A 19754-nucleotide genomic window follows, 5' to 3' on the forward strand; every position below is an offset into this window, starting at 1 on the left:
ACCTGCCCTCCCTCAGCAGATGGCACCATGGCAGAAAGCTGGGCAGTGGCCAACCGAGGGATTGACCTCCCCACTGGTTCCAGTCTCCCCTGCAAGGCCCAAAAAGGTTCTTACCAGACCTTCCTACAGAGAAGAAATCTCCATGGAAGAAGGGATTACCAAACAGAGGCCTGCATTGTGGATGGCGGGAAAATGTGCGCCTGCAAGGCCCCAAGTGGTTCTTACCCCACCTTCTTACAGAGTAGCAATCACCAACATGGAAGAAGGGATTACCAAAGCCAGGCCTGCAAGATGGGAAGCGGAACAAGGTGCATCTGCAATGCCCCAAAAGGTTCTTACTCCACCTTCCTACAGAGAAGCAATCTCCACCATGGAAGAAGGGTTTACCAAGGGGGCAGCTGCAAGTTGGAGAGCAAGGCAGTGTGATGAAACGGTTCCTAAGTTTAGAGATGTAACTAGGTTCCATTCCTCGTGGGGGCCAATTAAATGCCACCATTGTTGTCAACTTGGCCACAGAGCGTCAGTGTTTGGCTCCAGCCCCAATGCCACAATCGTGCGCACCAACCACCACGGCGGTAAAGAGAGGGTCCCAGATGCCACCACGGAAGAGTCATCTGGGCCAACAACCGCTGGAAGAGGATCCCCAACTTAAGGTGAGGAAGTGTCCTACCAAGGGGGAGGCCTCGGAAGAGGAAAAGGGCAGACAATCTCTGGAGGAGGATCCCCAACTTAAGGTGACAAAGAGTCCAACTAAGGGGGAGGCCTCGGAGGGGGAAAAGCCTAAACGACCTCTGGAAGAGGATCCCCAACTTCAGGTGGCGAAGAGTCCTACCAAGGGGGAGGCCTCGGAGGAGGGAATTGCCGAAGAACAAACGTGTGTACCAATTGCCACGGTGGTTAAGAGAGGGCCCCAGATGCCTGCACAGAAAAGTCATCTGGGCCAACAACCTCTGGAAGAGGATCCCCAACTTAAAGTGACGAAGTGTCCTACCAAGGGGGAGGCCTCGGAAGAGGAAAAGGGCAGACAATCTCCGGAGGAGGATCCCCAACTTAAGGTGACAAAGAGTCCAACTAAGGGGGAGGCCTCGGAGGGGGAAATGCCCAACCGACCTCTGGAAGAGGACCCTCAACTTCAGGTGACGAAGAGTCCTACCAAGGGGGAGGCCTCGGAGGAGGAACAAGGCCAGCCGTGGATGATTGGATCCAAGAGCCCAGAACCTACAGCACCTGCAGCAGAGAGCCCGAAACGGCCATGGGAAGAGGTCGCAATGGACTTCATCATGGAACTCCCAGACAGCAGTGGGCATAAAGTAATTTGGACTGTTATTGATTTGTTTTCTAAGCAGGCACACTTCATTGCTTGCTCAGGATTGCCATCCGCAAACAAATTAGCGAAAATGTTTGTGAAACACATTTATCGCCTGCACGGTGTGCCCAAGTGGATCATTTCAGACTGCGGAGTCCAGTTCACAACCAAGTTCTGGAGAGAGGTCCTGAGATCCATTGGGTCCACACAAGAATTGAGCTCAGAGGTTCATCCCAGCAAGGACGGCGCAGCAGAGGGAGCCAAGGCGGTGGTGGAACAATACATCAGGTGTTTTGTGGACTATCAGCACAACAACTGGTCGGACTTGCTACCCTTCGCCGAAGTGGCGTACAATGATGCGGTCCACAGCAGCAGAGGATTAGCGGGTTTCCAGATTACCAGTGGCATGGAAGTTGTTGCCATGCCTGAGTTGCCTAGAGAACCTCCTTCCTTCATGTCTTTGAGTGAATGGATGGACATGCTAAAGAAAGGATGGGAGAATACGAAGAAGGCTCTAGCAGTTGCAGCAGAAGCCTACCAGAAGCAAGATGATCAACATCGCTCGCTCCAAAACCCCTACCGTGTGGGGGACAATGTTTTTGTATCTACCAAATATATAAGATTAGAAATGCTTAGCAAGGAATTGGGTCCAAAATTTCTAGGTCCATTCCCAATAGTGAAGATAGTTAACTCAGTTACAGTTCAACTCAGTCTACCCAGAAGTCTAGGGGAAATTGACCCAGAATTTCATTGTAGCTTGTTGAAACCAGTAATTGGGTCTAACAGAAGAGCATCCACCCAAGCTCAATCTCCTCCTTTAGTGATGGAAGGGGAAACACAATCTGAGGTGGAAAAAATTGTAGATTTCAGGCTGAATAGGGGTTGCTTACAGTACTTAGTGCATTGGAAGGGTTACCCTTGGTCTGAAGTTAATTGGGTAAACAGTGGGAACCTAGAAGTGGAGAAGTTAGTAAAGCAATTCAATGGGAAGTTTCCCGAGAAGTCAAGGGGTTCCCCTGGGTGGAGAAGAGGTAGTTAATTTTGTTATGTTAACTCTTATGTTATTCTCTTTGCAGGAAACGTGTTTTTTTTTTGAGGAGAGGCCACCTGTCAGGCCTGTAGTTATATTCTTTTTAGGATCTTTGGCCTGCCACACTTTCTTATAATTTTCTATGCTGTTTCATTAGTGTAGTAGTTGGGAGGGGGGAATAGAAAGGAGTAGGATTGTAGAATGGATTGTTGACATTCTTTTGTAGAAGCCAAGGTCATCTTTTGTCTCAGCACCTCGACACCTGGCCAGAAGAAGATGGGTGTACATGCCAGCGTGGAAGATGATGATTGGAACATGTGATGGGTTTGTGGGTGTGGGGAGAGATCATGAACTTTCTACTGGGTGAACTTACAGGATGTAATTCAGAGTTGAAATTTTCCATAGCCGTGCTAACATGCCTGCGGAATAAATTGCACCTTAAAGGATGTTTTGCCTTGGACAATGATTTATTTCTGCATGGTATTTAGAACTCTAACACAAAAACTTGTCTGAAAAAGTTCTACCCTACCACTTCAACCCAGAAGTATTGATCTGCCTAAGGTCTGAATGTAAACAATTGCCTGTAATGTACATTTATAATCACACTTTCCTCTTCCCCGCCTGCCTTAAATAATGCTATCCCTCAATGTAGGATGCCTTTCTACAATTTTCAGGTGTTAAGCATTTTCAGGTGTATTTATGAAGGCTTTCCCTTCATAAATACACACTTGCAAATATACACCCATTTTTACTCCTACCTACTTTGTTGGGTTCTCTAAATAAAAATAAATCACTAAACCTAAAATGTTGGGTGCTAAACTGAAGAATTCCAGTTAAGCAATCTACCAACCTTTTAAAAAAGCATTATTATGATGATTGCTTGTGAGGTCAGCCACAAATTTAGGCTTGTTTTAGCATTTTTAACTTTTTTATTATGTTGTTGCTGTACAAAATCTACATTATATTTCAATATAATGATATTTGGACAATATCAATTGGAAATTGTTAGCTAATTTTGTTAGCTAAACCTTGCTAACTCTCTAGATGCAGATTTTTTTTTATTTACAAAGGAGCATTCCATCACCACAAATCCTAATTTGCAGTTTAAATTGCATATGCAAAGAAACATCTTACTGTATCAGCAGCATTTGTAGCCAGACACAAAAGGACACTGTTATACAAGCTACACCAGTGATGGCGAACCTATGGCACGCGTGCCACAGGTGGCACGTAGAGCCATTTATCAGGGGACGCGAGGCGCTGCCCTCTCAGCTGAGTTCACCCTTTTTAAAAGCCATTTAAACAGCCTCCTCCGCCCCCCCCCCCCCGGAACGCCCTCCGGAGGCTTCAGGGAAACCTCTGGACAGTCCCTGAAGCCTTTGGAGCGCTCAAAACAATCTTCCGAGCAAACCGGAAGTCACTTCCGGTTTGCTCGGAGGGTTGTTTTGGGCACTCCAAAGGCTTCAGGGACCGTCCGGAGGCTTCCTTGATGCCTCCGGAGGGCATCTGGAGGGGGGGGGAGGCTGTTTTCGCCCTCACCAGGCTCCTATAAAGCCTCTGGAGCCTGGGGAGGGCGAAAAAAGCATGTAAAAATTGGGGGGGGAGCGCCTGTAGTGCACGCATGTGCACTGGGGGTCGCGCATTGCATTATGGGTACGGCACACCCGCAGACGATCCCCCTGCGCTCCCCCCACTTATGGCACGCGAGCCAAAGAAGGTTCGCCATCACTGAGCTACACTATAAATTCTGGAAGAATACGATGAATATTAATTACTACAAGCATATGTTTAGATTTCATAGTTTAAACTGTGAAGTCACATTCTAAGAACAAAGCAAGGGTTTTATTAGTATGTGCTGTGGCTAATGGACTTTAGGAATAAAACATGCATCAGTAAATAAAATCATTCACATTACTTTCATGAATGCTTACCAGAGGAAAGCAGTTTTGAGGAGCAGCCTCAGCTCCGCATTGCTTGAGATAATCTGCCCAGTCAAAGTCTTGACCTGGATAACCTGTGAAGAAGGGGGGAAAAATAACTTTATCATAGCGTTTTAATCTTACTCCTTCTTTAAAATGTTGAGTTATCTTCCATTTCCTCCGCATCTGGCTCATTAATAATGATCAGCGTTCTTTGACCCTCAATTTAGACAATCCTCATCTAATATTATAGTACAGGTAGTCCTCGACGACCCTGGGATACTGCAACTGTCATAAATATGAATCAATTGCCAAGCATCCAAATTTTGATCACATGACCACGGGGAGGCTGCAACTATCGTAAATGTCAAGAACAGTTATAAATCACTTTTTTCAATGCTATTGTAACTTTGAATGATCACTAAATGAACTATTGTAAGTTGAGGACTACTTGTATATCACACTGATTTCCTTAAACATGAGCGCAATTTTTTTAAAAAAATAGCTCCAAACTTCAGAAAATTCTTCCTCAGGTCTAAACTACAACTGAATTACGCTACAAAATTATCCATCTCCAAAATAGCTCAATAAACAAAATTAAATTATACCACAAATTTAAATGCATCTAGAAGACTGATATGAATGATGGCTGATTACATATACACACCAGGTGGAGGGTTGAGATGTAAGCCATTTTTCAGACTCCACTGCACAGGGAAAAGTCCAGCACTATTGACATGACAAATAAAAGGCTGTCTTGTGGTACAATCTGGTCTCAAATCATCTATTTCTACCAAGAAATATTTATCATCCAATACCTACAAAAATAAAGAAATGACTTAGATAATATAAAAATAAAAATTATATGTAGTTTCACAATCAAGTTACAAGACTATATTTTTAAGATATTTCCTGTCTATGTTATGTATTTTTATAGTTTTGTCCCTTGTTGAGAGGATTTTAACAAATTGTATTAAATATTAGCTATCTTAAAATAAAAGGTGACATTTGACGAAGTCTTCAACCTCAGATGTTGTCACTGAATATGACAGAAGAACATAGGAAACGTTAGTTTAATTTGAAATTTTAATTAAACTACACCAAGCATAGTTTTCCCTGCTATAATGGGGTTTAATATCCTGTGCAAAAAAGTGCAGTTGTTGGCCCCAGAAAGATTGCACATCTCAGGCCTAAAACATCTTACAGTCTATAAGAAAACCCCCAAGGAAAAAAAGAAATAGAAAGAAATAAAATGTTATGTCTGAAATTTTCGTTTCTTTATTCAGGATTTTAAAAATATCTTGAAATTAAGAATTTAAAACCTGGCATAAATTGTGTTTTAGAATGATGAATACAGAAGGACAGCAGGAGAGATTATTTCTCTCACACCCCAAACCTTAGCACTTAGCATAGCACTTAGACTTATATACCGCTTCATAGTGCTTTTACAGCCCTCTTTAAGCGGTTTTACAGAATCAGCCTATTGCCCCCAACAATCTGGGTCCTCATTTTACCCACCTCGGAAGGATGGAAGGCTGAGTTAACCTTGAACCGGTGAGATTTGAACTGCCAAACTGCAGCCAGCTGTCATCTGAAATAGCTTGCAATACTGCACTCTAACTACTGCATCACCTTGGCTTACCTTCCTATCTGGTATACCCCTTTTGGGACTTCTAAGGCTGTTAAGCACATTCTAAGCCTAAAAATAAAACAGCACTAAGAGGTCTTAGCTTACCACGAAATTAAAATGAATTTCAAGTTGACAAATTTATGTATGTAATGAAATGGGGAGCTCAAACATAAGGGCCCAAAAGGTATAATAAAACACAAAGATGAAACCAAGAAGAAATGCCAACAGTCTAACAGGAAAGTTGTTCTGTATAAAAAATGGGATGCTGCACTATGGAAAGTATAAGATAAGAAAGGGACGTGCAATATAAAAAGAATGCTGACTGCAAAAAGAACAAAAATTACAATAAAGAATTGACAGTGTTGGCAACATAGAACTCATAACTGTCATGAAGGTTTAGGCTAAGAAAATGATATAAAAGCTGTGTACCTATTCCAGACATAGTTATTAATACAGCTGCACAAATACTGAGAAGATACATACCTATAAAACCATCTTAAAACTGCAATTTATATTCAGTTTTAAACACTTGTTAATACTGACTCTCTCTGCTACTGTGCAAGATGCTCACTCAGTATGTCATTAATAATGTTTGCATTTCCCAAACCAGCAACTAGGAATTTTGGAACTAATCTAGATAAAATCTTCCTAAGGGTTTTCACTGGCTTAGCAAACAGCCACAGAACTTTTCCAAAATTATACAATTATACAATGCGAGAAGTCTTATTTATTTTAAAAAACTATTTCACTGCAATAATTTTATAGATAGGGAGGATAAGAAATAGTGTTCCTGAAAATATCTGATAGCTAGCTTTTACACCTGCATCTTTAGGGTTCAGGAAGTAAATAAGGTCAAACCAAGTTAGTATTTTGATGAGAAACTATTCTATTGTAGACTGTAAAGTCAAAAGACATTCTAAGAGAAGGCAGTGACAAACTTTTTCTGAACTACTGAAAATAAAACTGCATGACATGTCCATGCAATCACTAGGAGTAAAACTCAACCCTTTTAAACATATGATTCACTTCTAGACCTCATAAGCCAAATTGATTCACAAAACAGAAAAAAACCCAGATGCTAAAATTATTGTTCTCTTATTATTTCAATAAGGTGACCAACCGTCCTCCTTTAGGGAGGACAGTCCTTCTTTTGTAAGTTCTGTCCTCCCTCGAAAAGTGTCCTCCTATATGTCCTCCTTTTCGATATTTGAAGACTAATCTGTTGCGCGTTATGTGACGTATTTGTATTTGACATGACAATTCGTCAAGACTCGAGAATTTTTATCTAAAGAAATGCTAGACATTAAAATAGACGACAATTGTCCCTTTGAAGAAATTAGAAGACTGAATGTATATTTAAATTCTGAAAAATTAATACAATGGGAAAATCAACATGTTGAAATTGATAAAAGATGGGTGGATATTTTCAGCCATTTCAAAAATGAACATATTCCATGTGAACATTTATTTATACTTGTTTAATTTACGTTGTGCTGCCCTGGAACTAATGCAGCAGTTGAAAGAGTTTTTTCAATTGCCAATGATTTTTCGACAAGTGAGAAATTGAGATTGAATGTTGATACTCTAGCTGCAGCACTTGCCGTAAAATTCAATATGAAGGATATTTCTTGTTCAGATATTTCCAATATATTGTTAGATGATGATGTACATTGACAAAAAATATTAATTCAATGGAAAAGTACTCATTTAAATAATAATTAACAGGCATGTAAGCATAATTACAATATAAAATGTTGCAAATGTTTTTATTATGCATATATCATATTTTAGTGTATTATTGTTGCAATGAATAAAATATTTCTTTTATTTACGATATATTTTTTCCAATTTATTTGTCCTCCTTTTCACTGTAAAAAAGTTGGTCACCTTAATTTCAATATCTATTGAGGAAAATCACATTATAAATTTTCTCTTATTTTTTTTTAATTAATAATATTTTTCAGCCCATTGTGATTTTAGGCGCAAAGAAATGTACCATGGCTTAACCAGTTTTTGAAAATTAAGAATCCAGCAAGTAGCTGGATAGGAAAAAAACAAAACAAATTATTTCAGGATTAATACCGATTCACAACTGCAACTGATAAATTTTAGAACAATGAAAGAAAAAATGTGCATTTGTGTACTTCTGGAACCACATAAAATTCTTGTAAAAGATAAATGTCCCTACTAAATTTTAAGCAATAAAGTTCTTAAAGCTGCCTGTGAGTCTAGCTCCTTGCAATTCAATCCCAGATTAAGGAGCTTTCATAGTTGCTGACTTATATAGAAACTGAGCTCTGCCTCTTCCATAATATTATTTCATATTTCTTGGAGCTGAAACTCAGAATTAAAATCAGGTATTTATGAACAAATACTGAGACATGTTCTTCTTGCAAATGCCCTACAAAATTAGCTTCCATTCAAAGTGACCTAAATTAGAGTGTGAGTAAATTATAGAGAATAGTTTTCTTGGCAATGAAGAAGGAAATTACAGTTAGCAGCTGAGATACTTGTGATACCTTTGTAACTGTAGCAGGTGATATGGCAAAAGGAGCTTTTGGATTAATAGCTTCCAACTTCATATTTACAGAAAATGCATGAGTTCCAACAATAGGTTTGTCCTAAAAAGGATTAATAAAAACCGTTAGTTTCCATCTCTCAAAATTTTCTTAATACCTAAGTAGATATGTACAAATACATGTGCGCGCGCACACACACACACAGTTATTTTTAAAACACCCTTATTTTGTTTGGATCAGTTTTCTTTTCTGTTTTAAATTATTCAGTGACATCAAGATTGGTGAGGCAGTCTCCAAGGAAGAAAATTATTTATAATAGAGAATGAGACCTGCAAAATATTTTCCATTGATAAAAGACACATTCTATTTCTCTAAAAGTAATATGGACGTTTTCCACTGATAGGAAGCCAACAAATTAAAGCTACCAACACTTGCTCTCTCAAAAATAATTCAGCATGATTCGTTTTTACAGTATAAACTTTTCACACAACAATTTTAACCAAGATTTTTCTAAGAATCATTCTTCCAAATAAATTAACATATCATAACATTCTGATTACTTATTTCTTTAAAAAATTGACAACATATTTTTGAATCTTTCAAAACTGGGTTTGGGGTTTTCCTGCAGGATGGGAAGTTGAAAGTGTATCTGTTTCATTAATCTCTAAAATAATCTATACATTATCTTCTACAATATATTTAAATTTTTTAAATTACCTAGAGTTTCTAATATCCAATAAGTAAAAAGCTTAATTAAAATATTACCTTGTCTAGTTCCCAGAAATTATTTTTGTACATATTAGATTTAATCATAGCATTTGCTAAGAATACAGTAAATGCCAAATGTCACACCTTGAACAGATCAGTGGGCACTAACGATTCTTCTTCCTCTTCTTTTACTTTTGCTAGAGTTTCTTGCCATTCTGCTTCAGTCTTCAAATGCCTAATAGCTTCAATAAAAGAAAGATAAATTTGATATCCCATTAAAAGTAAAACACACTTTTAAAATGAATATATTTTACTACATTCATAGTAATGTAACAATTACAATAAGATTTATATACACTATTTCACAGTGCTTTACAATCCTTTCTAAGTTTACAGAATATTGCCCCCAACAATCTAGATCCTCATTTGACTGACCTCAGAAGGATGGAAGGCTGAGTCACTTTTCAGGAAGACAAAATTTCTTATCTCTCCCTCTCCCCCTCCCCCCTCTCTCATATATAGTTTTGATCTTGAATAGTCCAGCCACCTAGCAGAATATAACACCTCATATGCAGCATGCCACCTACTGTAGAAAACTTTCCTCAAAAACATGATCTGAGTGGTCAGGTAAGGATGATTTACTTTCTATAATTAATTCCCTTCTAGTTTGGCTAGGCATTTCACCACAGTGCAAAATTATTTTAGCTTTGACCAAAATTTTCTTAAACTTAGATTTTATAAGAAAGAGATTTAAATCCTTATACAACGAATAAGTTGCCAACATATTTGTTTGAAAAGAAAGAACTCTAATAATAATTCCATTTCAACTGAAAGAAACAAAGATTGTTTTAAAAATGGATTATTTTAAGAAGGCAGCTTGACACAAATATACAAGTATCATCAAACAAGGGAAGGAGGAAGATCCAGAAAACTACAGATAAGAAGTTAATTTCTTTCAGTCTGCAGTGCTAGTTTGTGATTGAAAATTAAGTTTTGTACCTAAAGGAGGTTCAAGGATGTATCCTTGCTGAGATACCCAACCCATTGGATGGAGAAAGGGATCTAAATAGAACATCCATAAGTCATATTGTTCTACATCTCCAAGTCCTTCATAGCGCAGCCTGAGTCTTCCACCAATGTTTTCCAGAACTGTGACTATCCAAGCTCCTAGATAGCTATTTATGTGCTGACATTCAAGTCGTGACCCTGGTGCAATAAGATCCAAAGAATTTTTTCCTCGATGGAGCTGTAGAGTAAAAAGAAAGAAAAATGTTAAAGGCATCTTCCTAGTTATCTATTCTAAAATGTAACATTATTTATGTACTTACTTCATTCATTTTCTTACACATTTTAACTTTTTGTAATGACATTATTATCTGTAATATGGTTATATTTGTAACAGGTTCACAATTATTGTGAAATAAGAAAGGATTTGCTATTTCTTATTGTCTTTGCTTTCTAGGCTTTGAGTGTACTTGCTTTTAAGTAACATTATAGCATTGATTTCTGTTTAACTGTATATTCCTTAATAGAAATATATTATTTATTTATATATGTGTCTATTTCCCATTCATCCAGAATACTAATGGGTGACCAGTTCTCCATTTTAATGTACTCTTTTATAAGATGCCATTAGCTTCCAAAAGCAGCAAATAGCAGAGAACTGAGCCAATCCGTAAATTAGATTAACTGATGAGCTCATGAAGCAAATGACCATTGGCTTACCTGAAGGGTCCTTTTCTGTACACCGCGGGAGAGTCCAAGCAATGGGTTAATTCAGTCTGCTTGCCCTTAGGACTGAGGAACTATTTTTCCTTTAGCCACACCTCCTCCTGGTGTGCTCAATCCCCCAGAATTCTTAGAAGGAGTCAGTTCGTGCGGACGGAGCGAAGCGTCCAAGATGATGTACTGTTGACACGAAGAACCCGAATCCCGGCCTTGAGAGCCAGGGTGGGTTGGACTCTCCCGCGGTGTACAGAAAAGGACCCTTCAGGTAAGCCAATGGTCATTTTCCTGTACACCGCTTGGAGAGTCCAAGCAATGGGACATACCCAAGTTATTGTCCATCTGGGTGGGCAGAAGAAGGCTCCCGGGATTCGGTCTCTGACACAACCAGCTGGAGCACACGCCTGCTGAAGGACGCCTGAGCCGAGGCGAAAATGTCCAATTTATAGTGTCGCACAAAAGGAGAAGGAGAGGACCACGTAGCGGCCCTGCAGATGTCCAGGATCGAGGCCTGGGTGGCCCAGGCCGCCGAGGTAGCAGCACTTCGTGTGGAGTGTGCGGTGATGCCGCGCGGAACGGCTTTGGATTGACTTTCATAGGCTGTCGCAATGCAGGCGCGAAGCCACCTGCCAATCGTGGAGGAAGAGACCTTCTTCCCTAGGGAACCAGGCTGGAAGGAGAGGAAGAGAGCCTCTGACTTCCTGAACTCCGCAGTACAAGCAATGTAAACCTTCAGGGCCCTCCTGACATCAAGATTGTGCCAGGAGCGCTCCCTGGGATGCGACGGATGAGGACAAAAATTTGGCAACACAATGCCTTGCGCTCTATGGAACCATGAGTTCACTTTGGGAGTAAAGGTCGGGTCCAGCCTCAAAATGACCCTGTCAGGGTGGATGACGCACAGGTCCTGGCGAACAGAAAGAGCCGCCAGCTCCGAAATCCGGCGAGCTGACGTGATGGCAATCAAGAAGGCCGTCTTCAGCATCAGGAATCGAAGAGAAGTAGTGCGTAGAGGTTCGAATGGAGGGCCGGAGAGGGCCCGCAGGACCACGGACAGCTGCCAAGTGGGGTAGCGATGAACGGTGGGAGGGCGAAGGTTAGAGGCGCCCTTGAGGAAGAGGCGCACCTTCGGGATTTTGCTGAGGGGCAAAAGATGGTCGCCCGACCAGACGGTGGACAAGGCCGCCACTTGGCGTCGAAGGGTGTTCGGGGCCAGGCCCTTGTTGAGTCCCGCTTGAAGAAAGTCAAGGACTCTGGAAACAGGCATGGTCGTCGGCTCGATGAGCAGATCCTAACACCACTTTGCAAAGGCGGCCCAGGACGCATCATAAATCCTGGTGGTTGAAGGGCGTCTCGCCGCCTGAATGGTGTTCACTACCTCCTCTGACAGGCCTTGGCCCTTCAGTTGGTCCCCCTCAAGTGCCAGACGGCCAACTGGAGCCACTGGGGCTCTGGATGAACCACGGCCCCCTGGCTGAGGGAGATCTGGTCCGGAGGGATGCGTCACGGAGGAGACACCGACAGGTGGACAAGGTCGGCGAACCACGACCTGCGGGGCCAGTGCGGGGCCACGAGGAGGACTTCCGCTCCCTCTGCGATGACTTTGGAGATGAATTGAGGAAGGAGAGGCGGGGGGGAAGGCATACAGTAGCTCGCGGGGCCACTTGCAACGCAGTGCATCTGTCCCCTCCGCCCCCGGGGTGAAGAACCGGGAGTAGAAGCGGTCGAGCTGCTTGTTGTCCCTGGACGCAAACAGGTCTACGGTCAGATTTCCGAATCTGTCGGACATCTGGTGGAACAGGCGAGGGTCCAGTTTCCACTCCGCAGGATCTATAGTTGTCCTGCTCAACCAGTCTGCCTGTGTGTTGTCCACTCCGGAGATGTGGTCGGAGCGGAGAGATTCCAGATGGCGCTCCGCCCAGCGGCCCAGGGACTCCGCCTCTCTCATCAGTGCTCTGGATCTGGTGCCGCCCTGGCGGTTGATGTGGGCCTTGGTGGCCACATTGTCCGTCATCAGAAGTACATGTTGACGATGAATGGACCGGCTGAAATGGCGCAGGGCCAGGCGAGCAGCTCTCAGCTCCAGCAGGTTGATGCTGTAGCTGGTTTCCACTTGGGACCACTTGCCCTGGACAACCAGGGAACCCATGTGAGCCCCCCAGCCGGAGAGGCTGGCATCTGTGGTTATGATTAACCTGTCGGGCTCCTTGAATAGGTGGCCCTTGAGGATGGCCGGAGACACCCACCAGCGGAGAGACCTCTTCACTTCCGGCGTAACTCGAATCGGCCTGGGAGAGTTGCTCCTGGATGCCCTCTGGTACGGCAGCAGCAGCCACTGAAAGCGCCCTGGAATGCAGGCGGGCCCACGGCACGATGGAAATGCAGGAGATCATTTTTCCCAGCAGCTGCGACAGAAGGACCACTGGAGCCTGCCTCAAGCTCATCACCTTGTGGGTCATGGACCTTAGACCGGCCAACCTGTCTTGGGAGAGGAAAACCCTGCACAAGTTGGTATCTATCACCGCCCCCAGGTGTACAAGTCTGTTTGTTGGAGTGAGATGGCTCTTCTCTAGGTTTAGAGTGAAGCCGTGATTTTTGAGGGATCTCATAGTGGTTTGGAGATCCCGCAATGCCTGCTGCCTGGACGACGACTGGATAAGGATGTCGTCCAGGTAGCACTGGAGCCTTATGGGCCTGCGTCTTAGCTGGGCCGCCACTACCACCAGCACTTTGGTAAACGTCCGAGGAGCGGACGAGAGGCCGAATGGGAGAGCTTTGTACTGGAAGTGGCGACCTGCATAATAGAAGCGCAGGAACTTTCTGTGCTGAGGACGGATGGGAATGTGGAGGTATGCCTCTTTGAGATCTATAGATGTAAGTAGATCTCCCTGTCGAATCCCCGCCAGAATGGTCTGCAGTGACTGCATCTTGAACCTCCGGTAGGCGATGTGCCTGTTGAGGTTTTTGAGGTCCAAGATGGCTCTCCACCCCCCCGAGTTCTTTGGCACCAGGAAGAGGATGGAGTAAAAGCCGCGATTATTTTAGACACGTCCTGGTGGAGGCGGACGTCTCCCGCCGGGAGCTTGGTTAGGAGCTCGCGCAGCCAGATCACAGAAGCACTATTGAAAAAGGAGACGGATGAAGAGGCCCTGATGGCCCAGGCAGCCGCCAAGTGGGTCTTGTGGCACGCCTTTTCCGCCTTCTTGTCGTCCGCCTTAAGGCCTTCCAGAAGGTCGGCCGGTAGGGAGGAGTTGGAGGTGAGTGCAGCGATGGGCGGGTCGACAGTGGGAAGGGCCAGAAGGTCCTCCAGCACTGGCTCCATAGTATAAAGCTTCCTATCTACCCCACTGGGAGAGGACTGTGTGGCTGGTTGAGCCCACTGGCGCTGGATTAGGTCGAGAAACAGCCCCGGGACCGGAACCAGCTCCTGTTGGGGTGCTGGGACATCAAACATGACCGCATTGGGATTAGCCGGAGTGGCATCCGCCGCCGGCGCGGCCGGTTTGGGCTTGATCCCCACCCTGGTGGCAGCCTTGACCTTGTGAAGGACAGATTTGAAAAGGCTGGGCTTGAACAGACCCGCAAAGGCGGGCGCTTCAGGGGGAAGGTCCTCGTCGTCCGAGAGACCTAGCACCTCCGGGTCAGGGTCCTCAATGGCAGAGGCCTCGCTGACCACTGAGGATTCCAGGGAAGGATGGCGAGCACGCTTGCTTGGCGGGGGAGCTGCCTGATCGGGTTTGGGACCCCTAGGGGCCACTGCAGTGGGACTCTTAAATTTCATGGCCTCCGTGATGCCCTTGGCAATGGCACGGGCCATTAGTTCCTGCATGCGGGGAGATAACTCCTCAGAGTCAGAATCAGGATCCAAGCCCTCCTCTAGGGGGGGTGAAGCCTCACCCTGCATGTCATCTATACTAGCATCCCCAGGGGGAGGGGCCTGCTCACAGGCCCAAGAGGGTGCCGGGGAAGCCGGCTCTGCAAATGACCTATTTGGGGATAGGTCCTGGGACTCCACCTCCTCGGCGAGGACCATCTGGAGATCTTCCTGGGAGGGAGGGATTCCTGAGAGGGACTGCTCCCTGTCTGCCTGGCGTCTGGCCTTCTCAAACTGCTTGTCAAGGGCCCGCTGGCGCCTTTCAGCATCCTTGGCCTCAGCCACGGAAGGGGTTCTGGAACGCTGTTTCCCAGAGCTACCCCCACCACTCTTGCCCGCACCCCCACTCCCCGATGAGGAGGAACCCTTGCTAGGGGCCTGAGAGAGGCTTGGCCTAGTATCTTGGGAATCAGGGGGACTGGGCAGGTCCATAGACAATGACCACACAAGATGGAGCAAGGCTATGACAGGCAGAAGTTAGAGAGAGAGACTGGTTGCTGCAAGGGGAACAAAACAAAAAGATTTGTCAAAATTGCCATATGCACAGTAATTGAGTCAATACGTATGAAAACATCCCATGCTTAATTCCAGTCAGAGGCCCAGGGGTAGGATTGGGGCCTGCACCGAGGCGCAAGGCTCCGCAGGAGAAGCAGGGAGGAGAATGACTAGAAAAAGGCTTTGGCCTGCGCTTACTTAGGCCTCCTCCCTCAGCCGGTATAATGACCGTTGGTATGGCCCAGGAACCAGCACCGCTCGCAAAAATAGGCAAAAAGACGAAGGTGGCGATCCCAGCCTGAGAAACCCTTACTAGGCCCTGCCACCTCCAGCGGTCTCCTGATAACGAGGCTGATGCAAAATGGCAGCCATGGCTGGGCGCGCTTTTTTTCGCGCCTAAAATGGCCACCGCAACAGCGTGGGGCTAAGGGAGAGCGAGGAGCGAACGCGCCTCGAATGGCGACGATCGCCCACTCCTCCCTGTGGCAGAGGTCCTCTAGCAGGCCGGGGAACGGAAAAAAAACCTTCGTCTAAAACAACAAACGAAGGGCCTGGGAACGTAGGAACCTCGCCGCTGCAGCCGCGCCGTTTTAAACGACAAGCGGCAGGCCTCCGAAGCCGTCCCATGAGGATCGGCTGAGGGGCACCCCCCACCACCTTCCAGCTTACCTCCTGGCCTTCAAATGTAAATTCTGCTGGAGAAAAGCGCAGCGATGAGGAAAGAAACGTCTCACGAAGTTGGGGAAATGTTAGGAAATAGAAATAAAAAGCAAATAGAGAGTCCAAGCCAAAAAAGGATTAATTCAGCTCAGAGCTCTAGCTAATTACGTCCAAACGGGCTGACTGAGGAAGAATTCTGGGGGATTGAGCACACCAGGAGGAGGTGTGGCTAAAGGAAAAATAGTTCCTCAGTCCTAAGGGCAAGCAGACTGAATTAACCCATTGCTTGGACTCTCCAAGCGGTGTACAGGAAAACTCTCGATTCATTGAATCTAACAGTATTAGAAACCTTTTCCATATCTATGTCACTACAGTACTTTTATTACATAAGGTATCAAAACGTGAACAAAAAGAGGCGAACGTAATTTTACAAACCAGAAAGTTTACTAGCAATTATGGAAAGGTTATTTTTGAAAGTTACAAAAACAACATCAAGATGAGCTTCTATAAAATATTATTGAAAGATCGCCCACATTAAATACAAGATAAACATTACAGTTTCTATGTCATTGTTCTCTTTCTTCTCTCCACAATCATTCACTGAGCATCTGTTTGCAGTTAATGATGGCACTGAATGAGTGGTACTTGCAACTTACTTCTGACCATCATAGCACCTCCAGCACCTCTGCAAATGGTGTCTCCTGCCAACTTCTCATAAGCAAAATCAATGTGGAATCCATTAGGGAAAGTTGAAAGTCATTCACACTACCACACCCTTTTCCAACTCTGCCTCATTCCATAATATTTACCCACCACCTGCCTGCTTGTGATTTGCTGGGACTTGTGCCTGACAGCTTCTTCACTGACTTATTGAGAATCCAGGAGGAAGTCATAAGTGCCAGTCACGTGATGTTTCACTTAGTAACCCACGAACCTTGCTTAACAAGAGCAATGGGACTGCTAAGCTTGTCATCACTAAACAATGTGGTTATGTGATGTCACACTTTATGACTGCATTGGTTCGCAATGAAAATCCTGGTACCAATTACCGTTGTTAAATGAGTACTACCTGTACAATAGATATGCCATCCCACTGATGAAGTTCTTTTCCCAAAGAGTTCTCTACTGAAATTCCATCCCTTCCAGATTTTAACTTTATTCTGAAAATCCCATGTTATGGGATCTTTTATAGCCATACAGCAAAATCTCTCTTACCACTACTTAAATATATTCCAGAAAGATGAAGTTATAACCAAAGTGGAGAGGAAAAAAAATCATGCCACTAATTAAAAAAACAAATGGTAATTACCAGTCAGTTTATTGAACTATAATCTTTACTTCTACAATTGTTACTGTGTAGACACCTACCCCTTCTAGAAGACCAGCAGGAGGACTACATGCTCCTTTCAGAATTTGCTGAAGGAATTCTATCTGATTGGGAATTTTATCTTTAATGCCTAAAAAAAGAGAGGAAAAACTAAGTTAATGCACTCTTACTATCTTACAAGCAGCTTGATTAAAGTTACCTGGGAAGGTCAAAAGCAAACCCACATGTCTGTGGTTCAATGTTTGCAACTTTTGGATTACTTAAGAGTATATTTCACTATTTGGTGACCTGAGTTCTTGAGTTCAAGGATAATTAAATCTAGAGTAGGAACATGTTGTTGTTGTTGTTAGTTGCGAAGTCATGTTGACCCATCGCGACCTCATGGACAACATTCCTCCAGGCCTTTCTGTCCTCTACCATCCTCTGGAGTCCATTTAAGTTCACACCTACTGCTTCAGTGACTCCATCCAGCCACCTTATTCTCTGTCGTCCCTTTCTTCTTTTGCCCTCAAATCTTTCCCAGCATTAGGCTCTTCTCCAGTGAGTCCTTCCTTCTCATTAGGTGGCCAAAGTATTTGAGTTTCATCTTCAGGATTTGGCCTACTAAGGAGCAGTCAGGGTTGATCTCCTCTAGGACTGACTGATTTGATCACCTTGGAGTCCAAGGGACTCACAGGAGTCTTCTCCAGCACCATAGTTCAAAGGCCTCAATTCTTTGGCGCTCAGCCTTTCTTATGGACCAACTTTCACAGCCATACATTGCAACTGGGAAAACCATAGCCTTGACTAAACACACTTTTGCTGGCAGGGTGATGTCTCTGGTTTTAGTGTGCTGTTTAGATTTGCCATAGCTTTCTTCCCCAGGAGCAAGTGTCTTTTAATTTCTTGGCTGTAGTCCCCATCAGCAGTGATCTTAAGAGCCCAGGAAAATAAAACCCCATGGACAGTACCAAAAGGAACAGGTATAGGATCTCAAACATGAGAACCAAAAATAAGATTGTCAATAATATATGATATTATTAACTCCAACACTTATATTGACAAGATATTAAAAAGACAAATGGACTGACGTGTAATTGACTTTTAGGTATCATAGCAAATATGTAAAAGTAAATGTAAAAGCAATTCATGCAAACCTATTTAAAGTGATGCCCATGGAAAACCAAATACAAAAATGTAGAGAAGCCTGAACAACAATATCTTAATCACTTTACAGGCAGTTATTTTGTGAGTTTACATGACCTACACTTTGTTCCATAGAAGATGGTTACCTTCAGGCACTTTGAGGGTCTTCTTGTTCTGCTCACACCAGCCAAGTGGATGCAAATCAGCTGTCATGATATCACACCAGAAATCAGCCTTGCGATCTTCTCCATAACCATCATAGCGCAAAAGTAGTAACTGCCCACAAGTGGTAATGATTGTGGCAATCCAGTAAGTGTCAGGGCCAGGTTTGATAGCAACCTCCAATTTCATGCCTGGTGTGAAGCCATTTTGTGGGCTGGTATCCACCTAAAAGAAAAGAAAAAAATCAAGTCAGCAATTTTGATACTGTAACATTATTTAACCTGATGTGGTGGCTCAGTGGCTAAGACGTTGAGCTTGTCGATCAAAAAATTGGCAGTTCAGCAGTTCGAATCCCTAGTGCTGTGTAACGGAGTGAGCACCTGTTACTTGTCCCAGCTTCTGCCAACCTAGCAGTTTGCCAGCCAAATGTCCACAGAGATGTCTTCGGACAGCTCTGGCTCTTCAACTTTGAAATGGAGATGAGCACTGCCCCCTAATGTCAGGAAAGACTAGTACATACGTGTGATGGGAACCTTTACCTAACATTATTTATAAAATATTTGGCACAAGTTAGGGATTTCTGTTGATAACTGGGAATAAGGAAGGTAATGGATTAACATTTCTGGATTGGTCAGTTAAAATAATACCATGTTTTCCCAAATATAAGACAGGGTCTTATTTTCTTTTGACCCTCCCTGAAATAAGCACTTGGCCTTATTTTCAGGGAAGTCATTATTTTTGAGGTGCAGGAGGCAGTGACTGTGGTCACCTAATGGCTTCTGCTATGTTGCAACATTTTTGGGGAGGGCTTAGTTTCAGAGCCTATTTTAGCACATGCGCTCAAAAGCCTGATTGGGCTTATTATCTGGAGAGGTCTTATTTTCGGGGAAACAGGGTATATAATTGAAAAATACTACAATCAGATTAGGATACAGTTTTAAGGATACAATGGTAATAACCTACATTAGATCAAGTGGTTCCCCCCCAAACTAAACGATCAACAGGGCAATGTATTTAGAATTAGTTAATTCACAACAATCTAGAAGCCCAGATTACAAACTTTAGAGTATAAAGCTCCTGCTTTATACTCCAGATTGTGCTACTGAAATCTATTCAATACAACTGATAATTACATCTATTTTGTACTTATAAACACAAAAAACTAAGTTACCTTATCAATAAACTCAAACAATAAACCTTCAGGTTGAAAAAAGAGCCCTGCCTTGATCCAATAAATTATTTTACTTATATCATACTGTCGCTTATCATGATGA

General features: G+C 43.6%; 1 protein-coding gene across 4 annotated transcripts in view; it reads right to left on the reverse strand.

Annotated features, from left to right (window-relative positions):
* SFMBT1 (Scm like with four mbt domains 1) overlaps positions 1 to 19754 on the reverse strand; it is a 136476-nt gene that overhangs the window by 24531 nt on the left and 92191 nt on the right. For all 4 annotated transcript variants that reach the window (XM_081967970.1, XM_081967967.1, XM_081967968.1 and 1 more), the window contains exons 4-10: positions 18465 to 18705; positions 17235 to 17323; positions 10112 to 10358; positions 9257 to 9354; positions 8405 to 8506; positions 4923 to 5073; positions 4268 to 4350 (exon numbers count right to left, since the gene is read on the reverse strand). In XM_081967970.1, the coding sequence (XP_081824096.1) occupies positions 4268 to 4350; positions 4923 to 5073; positions 8405 to 8506; positions 9257 to 9354; positions 10112 to 10358; positions 17235 to 17323; positions 18465 to 18705 (1011 nt within the window). The remainder of the gene's footprint in view (positions 1 to 4267; positions 4351 to 4922; positions 5074 to 8404; positions 8507 to 9256; positions 9355 to 10111; positions 10359 to 17234; positions 17324 to 18464; positions 18706 to 19754) is intronic.

This window comes from Natrix helvetica, assembly GCF_964273705.1.
Source record: "Natrix helvetica genome assembly, chromosome: 1".
Lineage (NCBI taxonomy): Eukaryota > Metazoa > Chordata > Lepidosauria > Squamata > Natricidae > Natrix > Natrix helvetica.